General features: G+C 46.8%; 1 protein-coding gene and 1 non-coding gene across 2 annotated transcripts in view; one reads left to right on the top strand and one right to left on the bottom strand.

The window, feature by feature from the left end:
- The window catches only part of LOC121545035 (disks large-associated protein 2-like), a 200,334-nt gene that overhangs the window by 153,622 nt on the left and 24,020 nt on the right, over positions 1–22,692 (top strand). Inside the window, exon 4 of the mRNA XM_041855385.2 lies at positions 11,005–11,216. Coding sequence (XP_041711319.2) covers positions 11,005–11,216 — 212 coding nt within the window. The remainder of the gene's footprint in view (positions 1–11,004; positions 11,217–22,692) is intronic.
- LOC121545224 lies at positions 12,531–12,583 on the bottom strand. Its single transcript, XR_005996221.1, has one exon. It is a non-coding gene; the product is annotated as a U7 small nuclear RNA (small nuclear RNA).

The raw sequence follows: 22,692 nt of genomic DNA, 5'->3' as shown, positions 1-22,692 counted from the left end.
GAGTTTGCCAAAAGGCACCTAAAGGACTCAGACCATGAGAAACAAGATTCTCTGGTCTGATGAAACCAAGATTGAACTCTTTGGCCTGAATGCCAAGCGTCATGTTTGGAGGAAACCTGGCACCATCCCTACGGTGAAGCATGGTGGTGGCAGCATCATGCTGTGGGGATGCTTTTCAGCAGCAGGGAGACTAGTCAGGATCGAGGGAAAGATGAACGAAGCAAAGTACAGAGAGATCCTTGATGAAAACTTGCACCAGAGTGCTCAGGACCTCAGACTGGGGCAAAGGTTCACCTTCCAACAGGACAACGACCCTAAGTACGCAGCGAAGACATCACAGGGACAAGTCTCTGAATGTCCTTGAGTGGCCCAGCCAGAGCCCGGACTTGAACCTGAACAAACATCTCTGGAGAGACCTGAAAATAGCTGTGCAGCGACATGGTTTGAGAGGATCTGCAGAGAACAATGGGAGAAACTCCCCAAATACAGGTGTGCCAAGCTTGTAGCGTCATACCCAAGAAGATTCGAGGCTGAAATCGCTGCCAACGGTGCTTCAACAAAGTACTGAGTAAAGGGTCTGAATACTTATGTAAGTGTAATATTTACGTTTTTTTCCCTCTGAGTATTTTTCTGAGGCAGTGAGGAAGAGAGCGTCCCCAGCCTTCATCGCCCTGACAACGGAACCCAACAACCTTGTGATGGGAGAGAACACCGCCACCTGCAGCCTACCAGGCAGGCAGTGAGACCCAGACCCAGGACCATACAATACATAAAACAGACCAAGAAACACAGAAAGAGAGAGGTAGAGCGAGGTAGTCTGAGAGAGAGAGAGAGAGAGAGAGAGAGAGAGAGAGAGAGAGAGAATAACTCCCCTCGCTAAAACACACTGAATCATTCTCTTCGTACAATCCTCTCTGAGGAAATGATGGAGTGGGAAGGGATTATCACCGATTGAGTTGTTTAGCGACATCGGGCCAGGCAAGCCAGGTCTATCCCCCTTTCTACTCTGGCTGGGTCCTGTTTTAATGGCACTGACTTACGTTCCTAGCGGGAGAGGACCTGAGTGGAACGGAGCTGCAGAGTTAATCAATGAAATGCACTGCAGGAGCATCAGCAGGGCCTACAGCCTACAGCCCATCCCCCTGGAGAGGCCTATGGGGCAGGAGCATGGCTGAGAGAGCAGGCCTGGAAATGCACATACAGTACAGGTCATTCACACATCACCTGGGGAACTGGACTAGAATGTATAGTCTATCCCTATTAGGACAGGATCAGGGCTGAGGCCTGAGGGTACATACAGGTGAACACCCAAACATAGTCTGGGAGAGGAGACGGACTGTAGCTACTGTATATCTCAGAATGTGTTGCCTTTATCTGCCTCTCATATTTTGCTGTCAATATAGTGTGACGTCACGAGAGGCTACACAGCTTTCAGCGGGATTGCTCAAGTAGTGCAAGGAGACAAGGTTCAAACAAAACAAGGATTTTATTATAGGTCTTGGGAAATTAACGAAAATATAACAAAATTCTGTTCTCTTGTGGCTCTTTAAGGGTTAACAGTTCAGGGATGTCTCTTCCACATCCAAAATCATAATTCTCACTCGCTCAGATAACTTTTCCCCAGCCTTACTGTGGTCCACGTTGCAGCTAGTGGCCAACCCAGCAAAAAGTCCTTCCAAATGTCTCTCACGTATTTCCACAGGTGCATATATCCAAAGGTGAGTATTTCCCAAAGGTAAGTATCTCCAAATCCTTAGATTCCTCATGGAAGTGGATGTGCAGCACTCTTGTCCTCCAGAGAGCCCAGGTTGGAGACTGTGTCTCTTCACCCCCCACACACTCCCTCAGTGTGTCTCTTCTCTTCCCAAACCTTCAGCTCATCAGCTCCTCATTTGTTTCAGCTGCGTGGGAAGATTGGCCATAGAGGGGTGGAGTTCCCGACCATACCAGCAGATGGAGCCATAGCTGTCTGGGTTTGCAGCCACCTCAGGGGGATGTAACGTCCCTCCAGGACACAGCCTCTCGTGACATCACAATAGTTTGTAGTGGTTCTCCTCACTTGAGTAAATTCATTAAATTCTGCCCATAGATAACTGAGTATACATTCTAGTATATTCTATCATGTTGGAAGCAGCATGAACCATGACCATGACCGTGTAGATTTGTATGTTCTCTTCCTCCATGCAAACAGCCCTGTGCTGTGTGTATTCATTAGGATGGGAGACACAGAGATGTCTGGTTCGTTGTCTCTACACGGGGGGGGGGGATCCTCCAATCTATCTAGTTTATTAGAAAATCCCAAATTAAACAAATCTCACCACAGTTTGTGGCTGTCCTCGGGCGCTCCTTCCTTAATTAGACGTCTAAAAATATCAAACTCCTTGAAGACTTAATTAACCCATCGACTCTGGTGAGCGTTCAGTGAGTGTGTGTGTTTTTGGTTTTACTATCCTTGTGGGGACCAGACGTCCAGGATAGTAAAACAAGAACAATTCGGACAAGTGGGGACATTTTGCCGGTTCACACAAGGAAAAAGGCTATTTTAGGTTTAGGGTCAGAATTAGGAATAGGTTTAGAGTTAGGGTTAGGAGTTAGGGTTAGTGGTTAAGTTTAGGTTAAGGGCTAGGGGTTAGGGAAAATAGGATTTTAAATGGGAATCAATTGTTTGGACCCCACAAGGATAGTACAACAAACGTGTGTGTGTTTGTGTGTGTGTGTGTGCATGTGTGTGTGCGTGCAAGCGTGTGTGTCTTCTGAAGGGTATAAAATGATAGCCCCCTTGGTATGTGTGTGTGGCCTATGAGAACAGTTTTGTTTATTTGTGTGGCATCATCATGGCATATTTTGCAAGCCCTTTACTCTGGAATCATAAGATTATGAATTTCTGCCATAGAGCGGTGGACCCACGGGCCTTGTGACTTCCAACACTCAAACCCTATTAATTACAGCCAACTCTCTACTGTCAAATCATTGGTAAGCCAAGCTCATCACCAAGCTAGGGACCCTGGGACTGAACCCCTCCCTCTGCAACTGGATCCTGGACTTCCTGACGGGCCGGCCTCAGGTGGTAAGGGTAGGCAACAACACCTCCGTCATGCTGACCTTCAACACTGGGACTCCTCAGGGGTGTGTGCTTATTCCCCTCCTGTACTCCCTGTTCACCCACGACTGCGTGACCACGCATGACTCCCAACACTATCATCAAGTTTGCTGACGACACGACGGTGGTAGGCCTGATCACCGATGACAATGAGTCAGCCTAGAGGGAGGAGGTCAGAGACTTAGCAGTGTGGTGCCAGGACAACAACCTCTCCCTCAACGTCAGTAAGACCAAGGAGCTGATCATGGACTATAGGAAAAAGAGGGGAGAGCACGCGCCCATCCACATCGACGGGACTGTTGTGGAGCGGGTTGAGAGCTTCAAGTTCCTTGGGGTCCACATCACTAAGGACTTAACATGGTCCACACACACCCGCGCAGTCATGAAGAGCGCTCGGCAGCGCCTCTTCCCGCTAAGGAGGCTGAAAATATTTGGCATGGGCCCTCGGATCCTCAAAAAGTTATACAGCTGCACCATTGAGAGCATCTTGACTGGCTGCATCACCACTTGGTATGGCTAATGCACCGCAAAGCCTTACAGAAGGTGGTTCGGACAGCCCAGTACATCACTGGGGCCGAGCTCCCTGCCATCCAGGACCTCTATATCAGGCCTTGTCAGAGGAAGGCCCAAAAAATTGCCAAACACTCCAGCCACCCACGCCAATGACTGTTCACTCTGCTACCGTCCGGCAAACGGTACTGGAGCATCGGCTCTTGGACCAACAGGCTCCGGCACAGCTTCTATCCTCAAGCCATAAGACTGCTAAATTGCCTAGACTGCTAAATAGTCAATTAATGGTACCCGAACTATCTGCATTGACTCTATCTTGCACTGACCCTATGCACACTCACTAGACTAGATACTGTATACAAACCATATACTGATAACATTTTAGACAGGTAACTAGTAACTGTAACAGATTACAAAGTAACCTACCCAACCCTGTGTGTGTGTGTGTGTGTGTGTGTGTGTGTGTGTGTGTGTGTGTGTGTGTGTGTGTGTGTGTGTGTGTGTGTGTGTGTGTGTGTGTGTGTGTGTGTGTGTGTGTGTGTGTGTGTGTGTGTGTGTGTGTGTGTGTGTGTGTGTGTGTGTGTGTGTGTGGTGGGGGGGGGGGTGTAAACCATCCAACAGCAATGTCAAACAGTGTGCTCTGCTGTTGTTTATCATGCACCATGTAACACCTTTCTCTGATGCTGCTCTCACATTCAATATTGAAGAGCCTTATGATGTGTAATGTAACCTTGGGTAAACACCTCACGATCACACTGCACGTACCTCGCTTTGAGTCTCAATCTGGGAACAGATTGCAGTCAAGGGAACAAGTCTGACTCAGAAACATCTTGCCAATGGGGATGATGCCATGCAAGAGCCTTGTCTCAGCTGCAAATGTCTTACTAACTGTAGAGAGAGAATGATGACAGAATATTACAAGTGATGTACTGTACCCAGTGCTTAATTTGTAAATCAAGAGGTGCCGGAACAAACAGTGAGCATGAGAGGGGGGTGACCTGGGAAGTTCTGAGGTACAGGAATGCATAAAAAAAAAATCCTTTATAATAAAGCATTGCATTCATATAATTGCATTTGCATAGTGGCATAGAGCTGTAGAGTAGAGGCACGTACAGAAGTTGCACACATGGGGAACATCTTTAGTGGCATAATGTCCGGGAAAATGTTGGCCTTTTATAAATGCATTTCATGCAATTCTACGTCATTTTACATGACTGGAGACTTTGGCAGAATCTTTGTTAATACCTCACAAATTATGGAAATGGCAGGCTACTCTGACGCTGACAACCTGAGAATCAGAGATCAATAAAAATGACCTTGTCTTGAATCCATCTATAGCCTAGTCGTAGGTGTGTGGAGACACATATTGTAGGCTACAATATGAGGAGGAAATTATAGTCCTAAAAATGCTTTCCAGTTTCACTGACTCACCCAATGATGCGCAGCTCAACCACTGGTGATGGCCGATGCACCCGTGCCAAAAGCCGATCTCTCTCTCTGTTGTAAAACAATATTTGGAAGTTGATCAAATATTTTGGTGGCATACAGCATAGAGTCTAATTAAATGATTAAGTGCAACGCTTGAGTGATGAGAGTTCAGGGTCATGTCTATCGGAGCAGAGAGGGAGAGCGATCATAGAAAGTGAATCTCATTCTAGTTATATGAGAGACACTGGCGCGCTTCTCACACAGCCACGGCCATGCGTGTATCTCAAACATATACTATGCCCACATACTCTAGTATAGCTGTGGGGCTTACAAGTCTGAATTTCTTATAGCCTAATTTTCAAGACATCAAAGTACAAACTTTTGTTATTGACCAAATACTTATTTTCCACCATAATTTGCAAATAAAATCATAAAAAATCCTACAATGTGATTTTCTGGATATTTTTTTCTCATTTTGTCTGTCATAGTTGACGTGTACCTATGATGAAAATTACAGGCCTCTCATCTTTTTAAGTGGGAGAACTTGCACAATTGGTGGCTGACTAAATACTTTTTTTCCCCACTGTACTCAGCTGTGGGGCTTACAAGACCCGAATTTCATATACTTTTCAAGACTTCAATGTAGCAGTAGAACAAACATATCACAATCATTTGATTTGATATCAGAATATACTTCAAATAAAATAAATCAATGTAGGCTACAGCAGAACACATTTTATAATATATAGGCCTGCTGCCTATGTGATAATATGAAGCGCATATTCAGATTAACTTCACAGTACAGAACAAGTTTGTAAAGGAAAAAGATGTTCCTACCTTAGTTTTCCAAAACCTCCCACAACACAGCCATTTCCTCATGCGTCTTCTCCTCCCTGCATCTTCTCCTCCCTATTTCTTGTTTTGCTCCTGGTGTCTGTGACACATCTGTGTCCTTTAGCAATCCATGACCTCACATAGGGGACTGGGTTGAATTTGGTCAGGGGTGGGCCAACAAGGTTCAGAAAGAGTAGCCCTGATATGGTGGAGGTATGCAGAGAGGCGCGGGTTGAAGTGCAAATCAGATTCATTTGAGAAAATCCCCGCTCGCATTCTGCACTGGAGATGGGGATGGTGCTGACCGCCATCAACAGCTCTTTAAGTCCATCTGGAATGTCTCCTTTATCATTACCATTAGTGTCCCTGTACTGCCTGTAGGCCCGTATGACCATACATGGACTGTCAATGCCAAACCGCTGGCAGAGAGATTGTATCTCTGTTTCTCCATACAGTGCTCCTGCGTCCTCCGGCCAGTATTGCGCATAAAGCACCTTCAGCTCCTCAATGAACTGGCTGTATCCTGTATTGTCCACCGCCCGTCCTCCATGAGAGAACATTCTAGCCTCCATGTTCCTCGCCAAGCTCTCGAAAAACTCCCTCTGATTAAGGGCTCTGTCGCTGGGTCTTCCACCATTCAGTTTGACGCCTTGGAAAGAGTTCTCCTGAATCCCTCTCTGGCTGAGTTGTCGGCCTGGCTGCTCTGCCATTGCACTGAACACCCTCGCTTCCCTGGTGACTGCCCTGTGTGCCGTAATAATTGTGCAGTCTCTCTTTTGGAGCTCGAGTGACAATTCAGATAGTACTTGAAGTGCATCACACATAAGGCCTAGATTGTTAACAAACGCATGCGAGGATATGCGCATGGCAAGGCCACTATAGCTCTGATGGGTCACATCGTTGCGGGAGGCATCCTCCGCTACTGTGGTGAAATGCTTGTGAAGAGCCGGGTAATTTTTCCACACAGACTCTACAGTTCTAAAACTGGATGCCACCCATCTAGTGTCCAAGATCCTGCCGATTTTGCACAGCTGAATGTCTAAATGTCATGAACGTCGACAGATGCGGACCAAGGCGCAGCGTGATAAGCGTACATTCTTTATTCAGTACACACACGAACCAAAACAACAAACGAAACGATACGTGAAGTCCTAGGTTATACACAAAACCTTACAGAACAAGATCCCACAAACAACTAGTGAAAACAGGCTACCTAAGTATGGTCCCCAATCAGAGACAACGAGCTACAGCTGCCTCTGATTGGGAACCACCCTGGCCAACATACATCAAAACGAACTAGAACCAAAAACATAGAAAACAAAACATAGAAAATCCACACCCTGGCTCAACATATAAGAGTCTAAACACTATCTGCACTCCCTCAGCTCCATTCATTTGTTGTTGGATACGCTATAAAGCGAATATAGCTTGTCAATAAGTATTTTTAAATTATTGATAGCTCCCATCTCTTTTATCACATTGCCTACTGCAAGCTCAAGCCTGTGTGCCGAGCAGTGCCAAACAGTTATATTAGGGAAGAGGGCCTGGAGCCTTGTTGCGTCCCAGCATGACAGACGCACCATCATATGTAATTCCAATGAGGGTTTTGGAGAGAAAGTCCTCAGTAAACTTTACCCTCTAATGCAGATAACAGATTACGGACAATTCCCCCAGCAGATAAATCCTCCAGTTTCACAAGATCAACAAAAATGCTTGCTGGTACGTCCATATCTGCCAGCTGATGTCTGATGTATACAATCAAGGAACTATTTTTATTCAAACTAGTAGCCTCATCAAGCATTAGGCTGATAAGTTGCTTTATGTTGGCGCAAGCAACATTGGAATGGAGAATTCCCCCCATGTCAAGTCCATTTAACTCCTGACAGTCAATTTCTTGCTCAAAACCATGAGCGGTCTGTGACGTTTAGCCTCCTTGTAAGCTGTTCGGAAGACTCTGGCCGTAGTGTCTATGTTTTTATTTTGAGCTTCAACTACAACCTGTGTTAAGGTGTCCTTTTTAGCCTTGTCTACAATGCTTGCTGCCGCTAAATAGGCCTTGGTTAGGGCATGTTCAAAAACCTTTTTTCTGAGGGCTCTTTGTTGCTTTTTATATCGGAGGCATTCCACCCACTCTTTTGCTAGTTTCATCCCTCCAGTCTTTTCTGGGCCCAAACTCCCTACCTTTTTGCATTTTGTACAGCCCAGTTTTGAATTTTGCTTGACAAGCCAGGGGTTCTAAGTTTGCCTGGTCTTGAACTGAACCTCCGTCCAAATTGCACCTGCTCCGGGCACTTCGTAGGTGGATGCACTGCCCACTCCCCGTCTGCCTCTCCCGCCGAGTCTGACTCACTAGTAGGCCTACTAGCTAGTGGAGGTACCGGTGGTGATGCTGAACTGGCGGGATAAGCAGCGCTGCTAGCTAAGGCATCACCATCAGGAGTAGTTTTCTTCTCACTCCTCTCATCCGACACTGACAGTTCCCTGGCTCATTTCGGGTTCGATTCACCATACTTTTCAGGATTTTTGGACTTGAAAAACTTTGCCTTTTCTTATTAATTTTTAATTTGGCTTTCCCTCAGTTTCAAATTCAGTAGGGAGACGACTAGCCTAGGCTACGTGACGTGATTACGTAGGGACCTCTTCACTAGCTGACCACCACTGCCAAGACCTGTTTCAAGATCAGTTACTTACCTCGCCGGCCCGCCCCATGACCTACATGTACAAATAAGAGAGTAAGTTCGAAATCAGTGTGGAAGGATTAGGATGATTGCACAGAAGGATCACCAAGCTTTTACATAATGGTTTTTCTGTGACGCCGGAGAAATAACCAGGAGACAACTTGCTTTAACTCTGATCGCTGTAACATTTTTTTTTTTAAATGCAGTGCAAACAGTGAACAGATTTTATCAATACTGCCGTGTGAGGTACCGGAGTCGGGCAAATAGGTGCCGAAACAAACAAGGTCAAAATCTGAGAGGTGCCGGATCCTGTTCCGGCAGGATCTGGCTCAGATTAATCACTGACTGTACCTATCTTTGCCTGAGCTGTGGTTAAATGTGACAGTGGATGAATATCCTATTCAGTTTAATCCTCTGTGATCCCACTCTCACTACCTTCATTTTACCAATAAACATGATCGAGGACAGTCTGCTTTACCACTACGGCTGAGCCAATAGCCTCTGTGAGTACACAGGCAACCTTGAGAAAACAACAACTCTCCTGACATACCAAAACCAAACAGCTAATGGCTAACTGTTTTTAGGTCTATGTAGCAATATCCACAGTTTAAAGATAAACTGTACGTACTTATAGAAACTACAATGTACAGTCGTGGTCAAAAGTTTTGAGAATGACACAAATATTAATTTTCACAAAGTCTGCTGCCTCAGTTTTTATGATGGCAATTTGCATATACTCCAGAATGTTATGAAGAGTGATCAGATGAATTGTAATGAATTGCAAAATCCCTCTTTGCGATGAAAATGAACTTAATCCCCCAAAAACATTTCCACTGCATTTCAGCCCTGCCACAAAAGGACCAGCTGACATCATGTCAGTGATTCTCTCGTTAACTCAGGTGAGAGTGTTGACGAGGACAAGGCTGGATATCACTCTGTCATGCTGATTGAGTTAGAATAACAGACTGGAAGCTTTAAAAGGAGGGTGGTGCTTGAAATCATTGTTCTTCCTCTGTTAACCATGGTTACTTGCAAGGAAACACGTGCTGTCATCATTGCTTTGCACAAAAACGGCTTCACAGGCAAGGATATTGCTGCTAGTAAGATTGCACCTAAATCAACCATTTATCGGATCATCAAGAACTTCAAGGAGAGAGTTTCAATTGTTGTGAAAAAGGCTTCAGGGCGCCCAAGAAAGTCCAGCAAGCGCCAGGACCGTCTCCTAAAGTTGATTCAGCTGCGGGACCGGGGCAGAACCAGTGCAGTGCTTGCTCAGGAATGGCAGAAGGTAGGTGTGAGTGCATCTGCACGCACAGTGAGGCGAAGACTTTTGGAGGATGGCCTGGTGTCAAGATGGGCAGCGAGGAAGCCACTTCTTTCCAAGAAAAACATCAGGGACAGACTGATATTCTGCAAAAGGTACAGGGATTGGACTGCTGAGGACTGGGGTAATGTCATTTTCTCTGATGAATCCCCTTTCCGATTGTTTGGGGCATCCGGAAAAAAGCTTGTCCAGAGAAGACAAGGTGAGCACTACCATCAATCCTGTGTCATGCCAACAGTAAAGCATCCTGAGACCATTCATGTGTGGGGTTACTTCTCAGCCAAGGGAGTGGGCTCACTCACAATTTTGCCTAAGAACACAGCCATGAATAAAGAAGGGTACCAACACATTCTCCGAGAGCAACTTCTCCCAACCATCCAAGAACAGTTTGGTGGCGAACAATGCCTTTTCCAGCATGATGGAGCACCTTGCCAATAAGCAAAAGTGATAACTAAGTGGCTCGGGGAACAAACCATCAACATTTTTGGTCAATCCTCAAGAGGCGGGTGGACAAACAAAAACCCACAAATTCTGACAAACTCCAAGCATTGATTATGCAAGAATGGGCTGCCATCAGTTAGGATGTGGCCCAGAAGTTAATTGACAGCATGCCAGGGCGGATTGCAGAGGTCTTGAAAAAGAAGGGTCAACACTGCAAATATTGACTCTTTGCATAAACTTAATAAAAGCCTTTGACACTCATGGAATGCTTGTAATTATACTTCAGTATACCATAGTAACATCTGACAAAAATATCTAAAAACACTGAAGCAGCAAACTTTGTGAAGACCAATACTTGTGTCATTCTCAAAACTTTTGACCACGACTGTAGGTAAATACATGCTACCACAAGTGGGACCAAAGAAACTTTGAGGTAAACCTGTGTATCTGTAGTACTCATACTATAATTACATTACAGTATCTTCTACAATCTTACTACTTCTGTTACATAGCTTTAGTGCCACTTCACACCACATAAAAAGTAGTACCCAAAGACCCCCCCTGAACCCGGTGGTCCTCTGTAGCTTAGTTGGCACGCATGACTGTAAGTCCCTTTGGATAAAACCATCAGCTAAATGGCATATAGTAACCCTTCTCTCTAACCCTCTCTCTATCTCCCTCCCCCCCAGGTACCTCAGGATGAGTGGAGTGGTTACCCAGGGGGAGGTAAGGACGATGAGATCCCCTGTCGGAGGATGAGGAGCAGCAGTTACGTCAAAGCCATGGGTGATGAGGAGAGTGGAGAGTCTGACTCCAGCCCCAAGACCTCCCCCATGAAGACGGTCCGGCCAGATGCCCTGGTCAAGTCTGTCATGCAGAGACCGCTCCTAGACTCCCAGAGGTTAGGCCATGTAAAATATCCAAGCATGTGTAACTGAGTTAAGGATGTGCCGTAAGCTCACTCCACAGCTAGCTTGAAATATCATGGATGGAGCCATCCAATCGGTACCCTTTGGGTGCCTCAACCTGTTGGAACGTTGTTAAGGAGGGCGGTGTTGTGTGTTGCGAAGCAGAGGATCACTGGTTCAAGCCCAGTATGGGGCAGTCAGACAGTGGAGGAAGCTAAGCTGTTAGCAGCACACTGACCCCCATTACACATGCAATGCCAAAGATTTGATCCTAGATCTGTGGTTAATAAGGGCAACTTCTAGAACTTGTAGAAATAGCAAATTAATGAATAAATGAATCAGATTTGATATCTATAGTGAAAAGTTTTGAATTGTTTATAAAGCATTGTTAAGTGTGCACACTGTGGTATAAAATGAATGAATGCTGGAAAGGATTAGATAGGACATGATGCAGACACAATAACAGAAACGAGGTTAGGATAATAATGGCATGACGTTAGAACAAATGCAGCAGATTAACATGAAATTAGATTACAATACTTGTCCATTGGATGAGACGAGCAGAATTCTAACACAGCGACAATGGCACAAGCAAAAACATATCCTGGATAGATGATTCAATAAGAGGGGCAATAATGCTGTTTGCCTTTTTACATACTCTGTTGGAAGGCAATGTTGTTATTGGATTATAAGACTGCATATTGTAGTCATCTACCTTTCTTTACATTAAAGTCAGTGAGGAAAATTTTAACCGAAATTATGCAATGATGTTATTTCCATAGAAATGTCTCACCGTTACAAATTTGGTTTCAGAATAGTTTTAGAGCCTTTAATTAATTTCACAGAGTGTTTAAAGGGGCACACTAGTTATTTCCTCTGTGTCTACTTCGACTCCCACATGAAAAAATACTATATTATACTATGGTATAAATACTATAGTATTCACTGAAATGTTTTTGCGGACTTTACTGTTGTATTCACTGTAGTGTTTTTGCGAACTACAGTGAACAGTGAACACTACAGTGAATAGTGTACTATTTACTGTAGTATTTACTGTTAACTATAATATTAATACTGTAGTAAAAGAAAACTGTAGTATATACTAGGGTAATTAATATAGTGTTTTTGTAGATTGTAGTATACTGTAGTATTTACTGTAGTGTTTTTGCGGACTGTACTATACTGTAGTATTTACTGTAGTGTTTTTGTAGATTGTAGTATACTGTAGTATTTACTATAGTGTTTTTGCAGACATTACTGTAGTATTTACTATAGTGTTTTTGTTTGATTATCTTTGACATAGAAGTGGTGGCTTTCTCCTTCAGGAAACCTACTGGAGAAATACTAAAAGAGCACATTTTCCATAACCTGTAGGTAGGTAGGACAGGGGTCTGAACGGATAATAATATTTTCTATAACCTGTATGGACACAATGGTCTATACTTGGCATGTAGATTTCTCACTTATGGGTGGCACAAATTGGGATATGGGTGAGAGGAATGTGCAGGGTATTTGGAAATGAAATATTGTATAATTTACTATAGTTCAAAAAGTGTAGTGTTTTTGCGGACATTACTGTAGTATTTACTACAGTGTTTTTTTGTAGATCATACTGCAGTATTTACTTTGGTATTCTACAGTATACTACAACATTCTATAGTAAGTACTACACATGATCAAGAGATACTACAGTATGTAGTAGAATAATCTACAGTATACTACAATTAATATAGAATTCTATAGTAAGTACTGTAGTATTCTATAGTAAACTGTAGTGTTTTTTCATGTGGGCTGTTCCTTGTCCTTGTATGGTTTGTTAATTGTCCTTGTCAATGGCTGCTGTGTTTGCCCAGTGTTTCTCCCATTTCCTTGTTACCTCACTTCCTCACCTTCACCCCTGGGGCACTCTCATATATCATTCATATCCTTGTCAATTTAGGTCGCAGAGCAGTGGCAGAGTTATATTGCAATAAAAACGTGGTCATTTTATGAGTTCCTGTGGTAGTTCAAAGGTGGATCTCAGTGTAAAATCCATCTCCCATCGACTTTCAGTCTAACTGGTTTTAGAGTTTTGTCTTGAATTAAATGTGTTCTTCATTGTGTCAGTGCAGGTATGAGAAAGTTACTATTCTCCGAGCCACCGCTATAGTTTATTCTTTATTGCGTTTTTAATGTAAGCATTATATCAGACATAAATACATTAAATTGTACTTGGCGAATCCATCTTTCCCTGATGTAATTGTTAATGTAGCGCCACTGTCTGCCAGAGCAAGCACACTTTCACTCTTCCTCAAAGGCCACTTGTCTCTCTTTGTTCATGGTTGAATATGGAAACAGTAATAACAGGAGGGTTCAGGAGTCCATTTTATTAATGTTCCATTGTAAAACCCTCCTCCCAGACCAGACACATTGACTGACATGTTCTGGACTCTATCAATGTACAGGTCTCTATTAGATGAACTCTATTCTTGGCACTCGCATAACAGGCTACTTTGTTCTAGCACAGTCTTCATTTTGGAAAGGGGGAATGTTTTGTTGGTGCTATTATGGCATACCGAAAATTCTATATTTCTTCTTGGTCATTTGATTGACACCATTACATTTAACAGCAAAAATGCCAATATGGAGATTGATGGTACATGATGTTAATTTAGTGTTGTTAATACAGTGTGAAACCTATTGCCATAGGTAAATGCAACGTGCCTGTTGTAATTCTTGTCATGGAGATCCTATGTATCTCTATCCATTTCTACGGTGCTCGTGGTATCCCTGCTGTACTGCTGCATCAGCTCTATATTGGTCTTGATCCAGTTATGACAGTCATCAACACCACAGTGCCCTCAAAGCTCATCACTAAGCTAAGGACCCTGGGACTAAACACCTCCCTCTGCAACTGGATCCTGGACTTCCTGACAGGCCGCCCCCAGGTGGTAAGGGTAGGTAACAACACATCTGCCACGCTGATCCTCAACACGGGGGCCCCTCAGGGGTGCGTGCTCAGTCCCCTCCTGTACTCCCTGTTCACCCATGACTGCATGGCCAGGCACGACTCCAACACCATCATTAAGTTTGCCGACGACACAACAGTGGTAGGCCTGATCACCGACAATGATGAGACAGCCTATAGGGAAGAGGTCAGAGAACTGGTCGTGTGGTGCCAAGATAACAACCTCTCCCTCAACGTGATCAAGACCAAGGAGATGATTGTGGACTACAGGAAAAAAAGAGGACTGAGCACGCCCCCATTCTCATCGACGGGGCTGTAGTAGAACAGGTTGAGACCTTGAAGTTCCTTGGTGTCCACCAACAAACTATCATGGTCCAAACACACCAAGACAGTCGTGAAGAGGGCACGACAAAGCCTATTCCCCCTCAGGAGACTGAAAAGATTTGGCATGGGTCCTCAGATCCTCAAAAAGTTATACAGCTGCACCATTGAGAGCATCCTGACTGGTTGCATCACCGCCTGGTATGGCAACTGCTCAGCCTCCGACCGCAAGGCACTACAGAGGGTAGTGCGTACGGCCCAGTACATCACTGGGGCCAAGCTTCCTGCCATCCAGGACCTCTATACCAAAAATGGTCAAAGACTCCAGCCACCCTAGTCATAGACTGTTCTCTCTGCTACCGCACGGCAAGTCTAGGTCCAAAAGGCTTCTTAACAGCTTCTACCCCCAAGCCATAAGACTCCTGAACAGCTAATCATGGCTACCCGGACTATTTGCATTGCCCCTCCCACCCCACCCCACCCCAACCCCCTCTTTTACGCTGCTGCTACTCTGTTTATTATTTATGCAAGGTCACTGTAACTCTACCTACATGTACATGTTACCTCAATTACCTCGACTAACCGGTGCCCCCGCACATTGACTCTGTACTGGTACCCCCTGTATATAGCTTCCATACTGTTATTTGATTTTACTGCTGCTCTTTAATTAATCTATTTTTTACTTCACACTTTTTTTTAAAGTTTTTTTTTTTTAACTGCATTGTTGGTTAAGGGCTTGTAAGTAAGCATTTCACTGTAAGGTATTGTATTCGGCACCTGTTGTATTCGGCGCTTGTGGCAAATAAAATGTGATTTGATTTGTGTAACGATCCCGGCAGTCTGAGTCGGGTCCTGTCTGTGGACTAGTTTTTCTGCTCGGGATCTCCAGTTTCCCGTGGGTTCTGGAACGCTCCGGGGAGCTCTCTTGATTTCCGCACCTGCATCCCATCAGCAATCTGCACACCTGGTCCTGATCATCACCCTTCTTAGGCTCTGGCCTAACATCCATTCCCTGCCGGATCGTTAGCCATGAACATCAATCTCCCGGAACCTTCACCCAACCCCTGCCTGGTTGTCGGCGGCTGCCGAGCCATTCTTGGATCTACCACTGCACCTCCACCAACTCATCTCCGCCGTCCGCTCTGTCCCCTGGATTATTCTACATCGTTTTTTGGAATCTGTTAAATAAATACTCACCTTCGTTTCAACTCACCTTGTCCTGGTCTGCTTCTGGGTTCTGGCTTAGTAAACCGTGACAGAACGATCCGGCCAGTATGAACCCAGCGGACCTGGACTCTGTTCGCCATGCCATTACCCATCAGGAGAAGATGTTGGGCCATCATAGCACGGAGCTACAGGAGATCGCGTTGGCAGTTCGGAACCTTTCTACCGACCTGACGGAGGTCCAGAACCAGCGCACGTTTCCGGTGGAGGATCCACTACCGGTTTCACCCATCTCGCCTGCCGCGTCTGGAGCTGTGTCCTTCCGTGAGCCCAAGGTTCCGACGCCGGATAAATATGAGGGGGAGCTGGGAAGATGCCGTTCTTTCCTTATGCAGTGTGGGTTAGTGTTCGATCTACAGCCCTACTCTTATGCCACAGACAAGGCTAGGATAGCCTTTGTGATTGAGTTGCTGCGTGGTCGAGCGCTGGAGTGGGCTTCAGCCGTTTGGGAACGACAAGACCCCTGCATGGCTTCATACCAGGGGTTCACGGCCGAGATGAGGAAGCTCTTCGACCATTCCGTCCGAGGGAGGGACGCAGCTAGGCGCCTGTTTTCGATTCACCAAGGAACTCGCAGCGTGGCCGACTTCGTGATCGAGTTCAAGACGTTGGCTGTGGAGAGTGGGTGGAATGAGGAGTCTCTGCAAGCGGCCTTTTACCAGGGTCTGTCGGAGCAGCTCAAGGATGAGTTGATCTCCTATCCGGAGCCTAGTGACCTGGACAGCTTGGTAGCCTTGTCTGTTCGGGTGGATAATCGAGTCCGAGAGCGAAGGAGGGAGAAGCAATGGGGTCCGTCCAATCGATCAGCTTCTCAGTTCCCAGTCGGGTCGGGTGGTGGACCAGAACACGTCGATCATTCTCCACCACAAAGGATTAGTGGAGAGGTCCTCTCTCCCGATTCTGAACCCATGCAAGTGGGGCGGCACGGGTTAACCAAGGAGGAGCGTCAACATAGACGTAAGACCAACTGCTGCCTCTACTGTGGTAGCTCGGGACATTACATCTCCACTTGTTCCCGGCGGTCGTCAAACTGCCCGGCTCGCTAAAGTTGGGAGGACTTTTAGCGAGCCAGTTTCAACCTCTCAGTACCTCTGTCAGACCCCGTTTCCCGGCTACCCTTGTGAACAGGAATCAGAGCTTAGCGATTAACGCTTTTATCGATTCAGGTGCCGATGGAAGCTTTCTTGATGCCGAGTTGGTGGAACAGCTGGGGCTTTCCAAGGAGCAATTGCCGGAAGCCATTGAAGCGACCACTCTGAACGGCAGTAGTCTGGCACGTATCACGATGAGGACTGAACCGGTTAAGATGCTGTTGTCGGGGGAATCATTCGGAGATGATTTCATTCTTCATTCTGCCGTCTTCCCATGTTCCTCTGGTCCTTGGATACCCCTGGCTGAAGGAACACAATCCCACGTTCGATTGGGTGACGGGCAAGGTAACGAGTTGGAGCCTTGATTGTCATGCTAACTGTCTCAAGACTGCCTGTCCCCATTCGGTTCCCAGTCAGGTGATTGAGGCTAAACCCCCAGATTTGTCCCTGGTTCCCGAGACATATCACGATTTGGGGAAGTGTTCAGTAAGCAGAAGGCTCTGTCACTCCCTCCCCACCGACCATATGATTGTGCCATCAACCTGTTCCCTGGAGCTGTCTACCCCAAGGGAAGGTTATACAGTATCTCCCGCCTTGAACGTGAGGCTTTGGAGACCTACATCAAGGAGTCCCTAGCTGCTGGTCTCGTTCGTCCCTCGTCATCACCCCTGGGGGGCAGGATTCTTCTTTGTGGGTAAGAAGGATGGCTCTCTTCGACCGTGTATTGATTATCGGGGGTTGAATGACATCACGGTCAAGAACAAGTATCCCCTGCCCTTGATGAGTTCTGCCTTCGACTCCTTACAGGGTGCTACGGTGTTCACCAAGCTAGACCTACGCAATGCGTATCACATGGTCCGGATCAGAGAGGGAGACGAGTGGTTGACGGGTTTCAATACACCGATGGGTCACTTCGAGTATCAGGTGATGCCGTTTGGACTGACCAATGCTCCAGCGGTATTCCAGAGTATGGTGAACGACGTCCTGAGAGATATGATCGGTCTCTTTGTGTTTGTTTACCTGGATGACATTCTGATCTTCTCGAAGGAACCTTCCGACCACGTCCAGCATGTCCGGCAGGTTCTGCAGCGATTGTTGGAGAATCGCCTGTTCGTGAAGGCCGAGAAGTGCGAGTTTCACGCCCACACGACATCCTTTCTCGGGTACATCATCTCCAGGGGAGAGATTAGGATGGACCAGGAGAAGGTTAGAGCGGTTCTGGAATGGGCCCAGCCCGGTACGAGATTGCAGCTCCAGAGATTTTTTGGGGTTTGCGAATTTCTACCGCAGATTCATCCGGGATTACAGCCGTGTGGCCGCTCCGTTAACGGCCTTGACTTCCAGTATCAGGAGCTTCAAGTGGAATCCGGAGGCGGATCGAGCGTTTCTGGATTTGAAGAGGCGATTCACCAACGCACCGATTCTCTCTCAACCGGACACGGCCCGTCAGTTCGTCGTTGAAGTGGACGCGTCTGATGTGGGAGTTGGCGCCATCCTGTCGCAGCGATGCTCCACGGACAGTAAACTCCATCCCTGCGCCTACTACTCTCGTCGCCTTTCGCCTGCGGAGAGGAATTACGATGTGGGTAACCGGGAGCTTCTCGCGGTGAAACTTGCCTTGGAGGAGTGGCGCCACTGGTTGGAGGGGGCGGAGCAGCCGTTTATTGTCTGGACTGACCACAAGAATCTTGCTTACGTGCAATCGGCTAGACGTCTCAACTCCCGTCAGGCCAGGTGGTCGTTGTTTTTCGGACGATTCAATTTTTTCCCTGACGTTCCGACCTGGATCTAAGAACGGCAAGGCGGACGCCTTGTCTCGGATGTTCTCCAAGACGGAGGAGAGTGGGTCCAAGACCGAGACAATTCTCCCCGGAACTGCGTCGTGGGAGCTGTTAGGTGGAAGATTGAGGAGGAGGTGATGGCGGCTCTTCGGACGCAGCCCGGTCCCGGTAACGGTCCACCCGGTCGGTTGTTTGTGCCTGAGTCGGTTCGTCCTGCGGTCCTCAAATGGTCCCACGCCAGCAAGATGGCTTGTCACCCTGGCGTGGCTCGGACGATGGCGTTTCTTCGCAGACGTTTTTGGTGGCCTGCCATGGCCGAGGATACTCGGGGTTATGTTGCTGCCTGTCCAGTGTGTGCGCAGAATAAGAGTACCAATCGGCCCAGCTCTGGACTACTTCACCCCCTTCCTATTCCCCGGCGACCATGGTCGCATCTGGCCCTGGACTTTGTCACTGGGTTGCCCGCTTCTGAGGGGAACACGGTCGTTCTGACTATCGTGGACAGATTCAGCAAGTTCGCCCACTTTGTGCCAATTGCCAAGCTTCCCTCTGCCTCGGAGACGTCCGAGATCCTGGTTAGGGAGGTTTTCAGGGTCCACGGGTTGCCCAGTGATATCGTTTCCGACCGTGGCCCTCAGTTTACCTCTGCTGTCTGGAAGTCCTTCTGTTTGGCCATTGGAGCTACAGTCAGTCTCACATCTGGTTTTCACCCCCAATCTAATGGTCAGGCGGAGAGAGCCAACCAGAAGATGGAATCCACGCTACGCTGCCTGGCCTCTTCCAACCCCACCTCCTGGGTCTCTCAGTTGCCTTGGGTTGAGTATGCCCACAATACTCTCCCTACATCTGCCACTGGGATGTCTCCCTTCCAGTGCCTGTATGGCTACCAACCTCCCTTGTTCCCTTCTCAGGAGAAGGAGCTCTCAGTGCCTTCTGTTCAGGCCCATATTCGTCGTTGCCACCGGACCTGGCATCGGGCCAGAAAGGCACTCCTTAGAGTTTCGGACCGGTATCAGCTCCAGGCGAATCGTCGCCGGATCCCCGCTCCCACCTACACCATCGGAGATAGGGTCTGGTTGGCCACACGGGATCTTCCTTTACGGACTGAGTCTAGGAAGTTGTTACCGAAGTTCATTGGTCCGTTTGTGGTGGAGAAGGTGATCAATCCGGTGGCAGTTCGACTCAAACTCCCGAGGACGCTCAGAGTCCATCCCACCTTTCATGTCTCCTGCCTCAAGCCTGTTTTCCTCAGTCCTCTGTTGCCTCCTCCGCCTCCTCCTCCTCCTCCTCGGATGATCGGAGGTGGTCCTGCCTACACGGTGCGACGCATCATGGATTCCAGACGGCGGGGCCGGGGTTTCCAGTATCTCGTGGACTGGGAGGGGTATGGTCCTGAAGAGAGGAGTTGGATTCCGCGGCGACAGATCCTAGATGCTGACCTCATCCGTGACTTCTACCGCCTCCATCCTGGCGCTCCGGGAGTCCGCCCGGTGGCGTTCGTCGGAGGGGGTACTGTAACGATCCCGGCAGTCTGAGTCGGGTCCTGTCTGTGGACTAGTTTTTCTGCTCGGGATCTCCAGTTTCCCGTGGGTTCTGGAACGCTCCGGGGAGCTCTCTTGATTTCCGCACCTGCATCCCATCAGCAATCTGCACACCTGGTCCTGATCATCACCCTTCTTAGGCTCTGGCCTAACATCCATTCCCTGCCGGATCGTTAGCCATGAACATCAATCTCCCGGAACCTTCACCCAACCCCTGCCTGGTTGTCGGCGGCTGCCGAGCCATTCTTGGATCTACCACTGCACCTCCACCAACTCATCTCCGCCGTCCGCTCTGTCCCCTGGATTATTCTACATCGTTTTTTGGAATCTGTTAAATAAATACTCACCTTCGTTTCAACTCACCTTGTCCTGGTCTGCTTCTGGGTTCTGGCTTAGTAAACCGTGACAATTTGATAGTATCCTACCTCTCTCTGTATGGCTGTGGTGAGTTTCTCTCCTCCCCAACCCCTGCATGCTGCAGCAGCTCTGCTCATTACCATTCAACACAGGTTGCTAAATTACTGTTAGGGGACAGCAAGGCTTTTTCCTGGAAAATACTGACATCACAGCAAGTGAAGCAAACACAATCCCTTAATACTCACACCGCTGTCAGCCTGACACACGCACAATTAAAATGAGTTACCCAGGATTCTGGGGTGTTAATTACATTTCATTTCCACTGCTATTTTTTGCAAAGGATTATTATTTTGTCTGATAAGAAGTTGAAATTAAATTTGAACGGTTTAAAAGTCCTCCGTGAGTGTATATGTCGTTGACGTGTGAAAGCAATGTGTGAATGCACGTCAGTGCGATAGGACACGCACACACACACACACACACACACACACACACAGTACTACACAATGCAGCAGATTATTATATTAATTATGTGATGATAGTGGCTTTGCTAATGCCCTTCATCAGCCTATGATCCAAAACCAGTAGCTATGAAAACAAAATGGTTTTTGGATTTGGGTACTAACTATTACACTCCATTAAGAATGCCACTAAACAGGGAGTGATTTAGAGGATGGAGCAGCAGATATCCATTGCACTTATTATGCTCTGAGGGTCTCTCTGGGTAATGCCTCTCTCAGCAGTTAGTCCAGGAGCCTGCTGTTCTCAGTGAAAGAGGAATATTGACCTTTATGGATAATTGTATGTTGCCCGGCCCCACGGCCCGCCTCAGAGTCCATTGACAACAACACAAGTATGGAGACAGTTGATGAGGTTTCTCCTGTATTCACTGTAGACAGTGTTGGGCTACCTCAGCATGTTAGTGTTGCAGTGTTGGGCTACCTGGTTCAGGCCAGGCTGAAGAATGCCTGCTGTGGAGGCCTTTCATTAATGACTGAAGGGGCTGAATAGTATTCTCTTTGTCTTACCATTTGTCTTCCTGTGACACCTCAGGACTGCTCCAGTATTGCCTGTCTGTGGCTCCTATTGTAGCTATTGAAGTTTGAGCCTCACCTCTAGGCCCAGTAGTTTTGGCTGACCTTGAGGCCCAGAGTTTTTCCTGGTAAGGTCACATTGTCAGTAAAACTCCTGGCCCTACTAATTTCCCTTTTAATTTTACATGTTAATTTTGACTAATTATGAACTCAAAAGATACTTTATATTTTAATTGTTTTAGACCCTGGCTTGTGCCATACGAATTATCTCTGCCATTGCTCCAAAAATGGTCCAGATTTGGCTGTAGTGTGGGGCTCCATGCTTGAGTGGCAGTGCTAATCTGAGTGGCACCTGACATAAAAGCTCTCATAATATCATGGCTCACTGCTTGTTTGGACTGAATTGGATTGGATTTGAGGCGTGTGTGTGAGCAAGGTTGGATTTCTGTTCCCATTTGAAGCAATTTCCTCTCCCTCGGGGTCGCGGTGGGTGTAAATTTGACGGCAGAGGTTCTTGTAGCTAATTGTGTTAAAGTGAGAACAGCCTTTGGTTTGTGTCACCTCCCTCTCATGGCTGACAGGGTGGTTCTCTATCCACTTTCTCACCAATAAAGAATACATCACCGTCACCAAGCCTGTCTCTAGGCCCATTCAGCTGAAACGCTCCACCACAAGAGGGGGCTGACATTGATGGTCATTTTAATTAATGATAATTTACACCCACCAAAAGGTGCCTTGGGGTCCCAAGCTGTAGGTTGTAGACTAAGATGAATTAATGTTATTTGTATCGGATTTCACGCAGCGATACAAGGGACTAGCCATACTCGTTTAAGGGATGTGTTAATGATGATGATAAGGACTGGAAAGGCATTTGGCAAAATAAAGCATCACTGCATAGCAGGATAAGTTAATGAGTCAATCAGGCATGGTACACATAGCGTTTGATAGAGGAGCAGAGGAGCACTCCCCCTCATTGGAGAGAGGCACACTTTCTCTAATGGCTGCCTTCCCATTAGGAATGGGGGGGACAAGATCTACGAAAGCCAAACCAATCAACCCCAGCTATTTGAGGCAGGTTTTAAAATAACTCTGTTTTTTTCTCTTCAAATTATGATTAGCCTGTTGAGTAGCAGTCATAATGAACCAAAATGAACATGCGTGACGCATTCGTTA

Source organism: Coregonus clupeaformis, chromosome 29 (assembly GCF_020615455.1).
Source record: "Coregonus clupeaformis isolate EN_2021a chromosome 29, ASM2061545v1, whole genome shotgun sequence".
NCBI classification, from domain to species: domain Eukaryota; kingdom Metazoa; phylum Chordata; class Actinopteri; order Salmoniformes; family Salmonidae; genus Coregonus; species Coregonus clupeaformis.
Note: the sequence above shows the minus strand (reverse complement) of the source record. Positions and strands in the feature narration are given on the sequence as shown.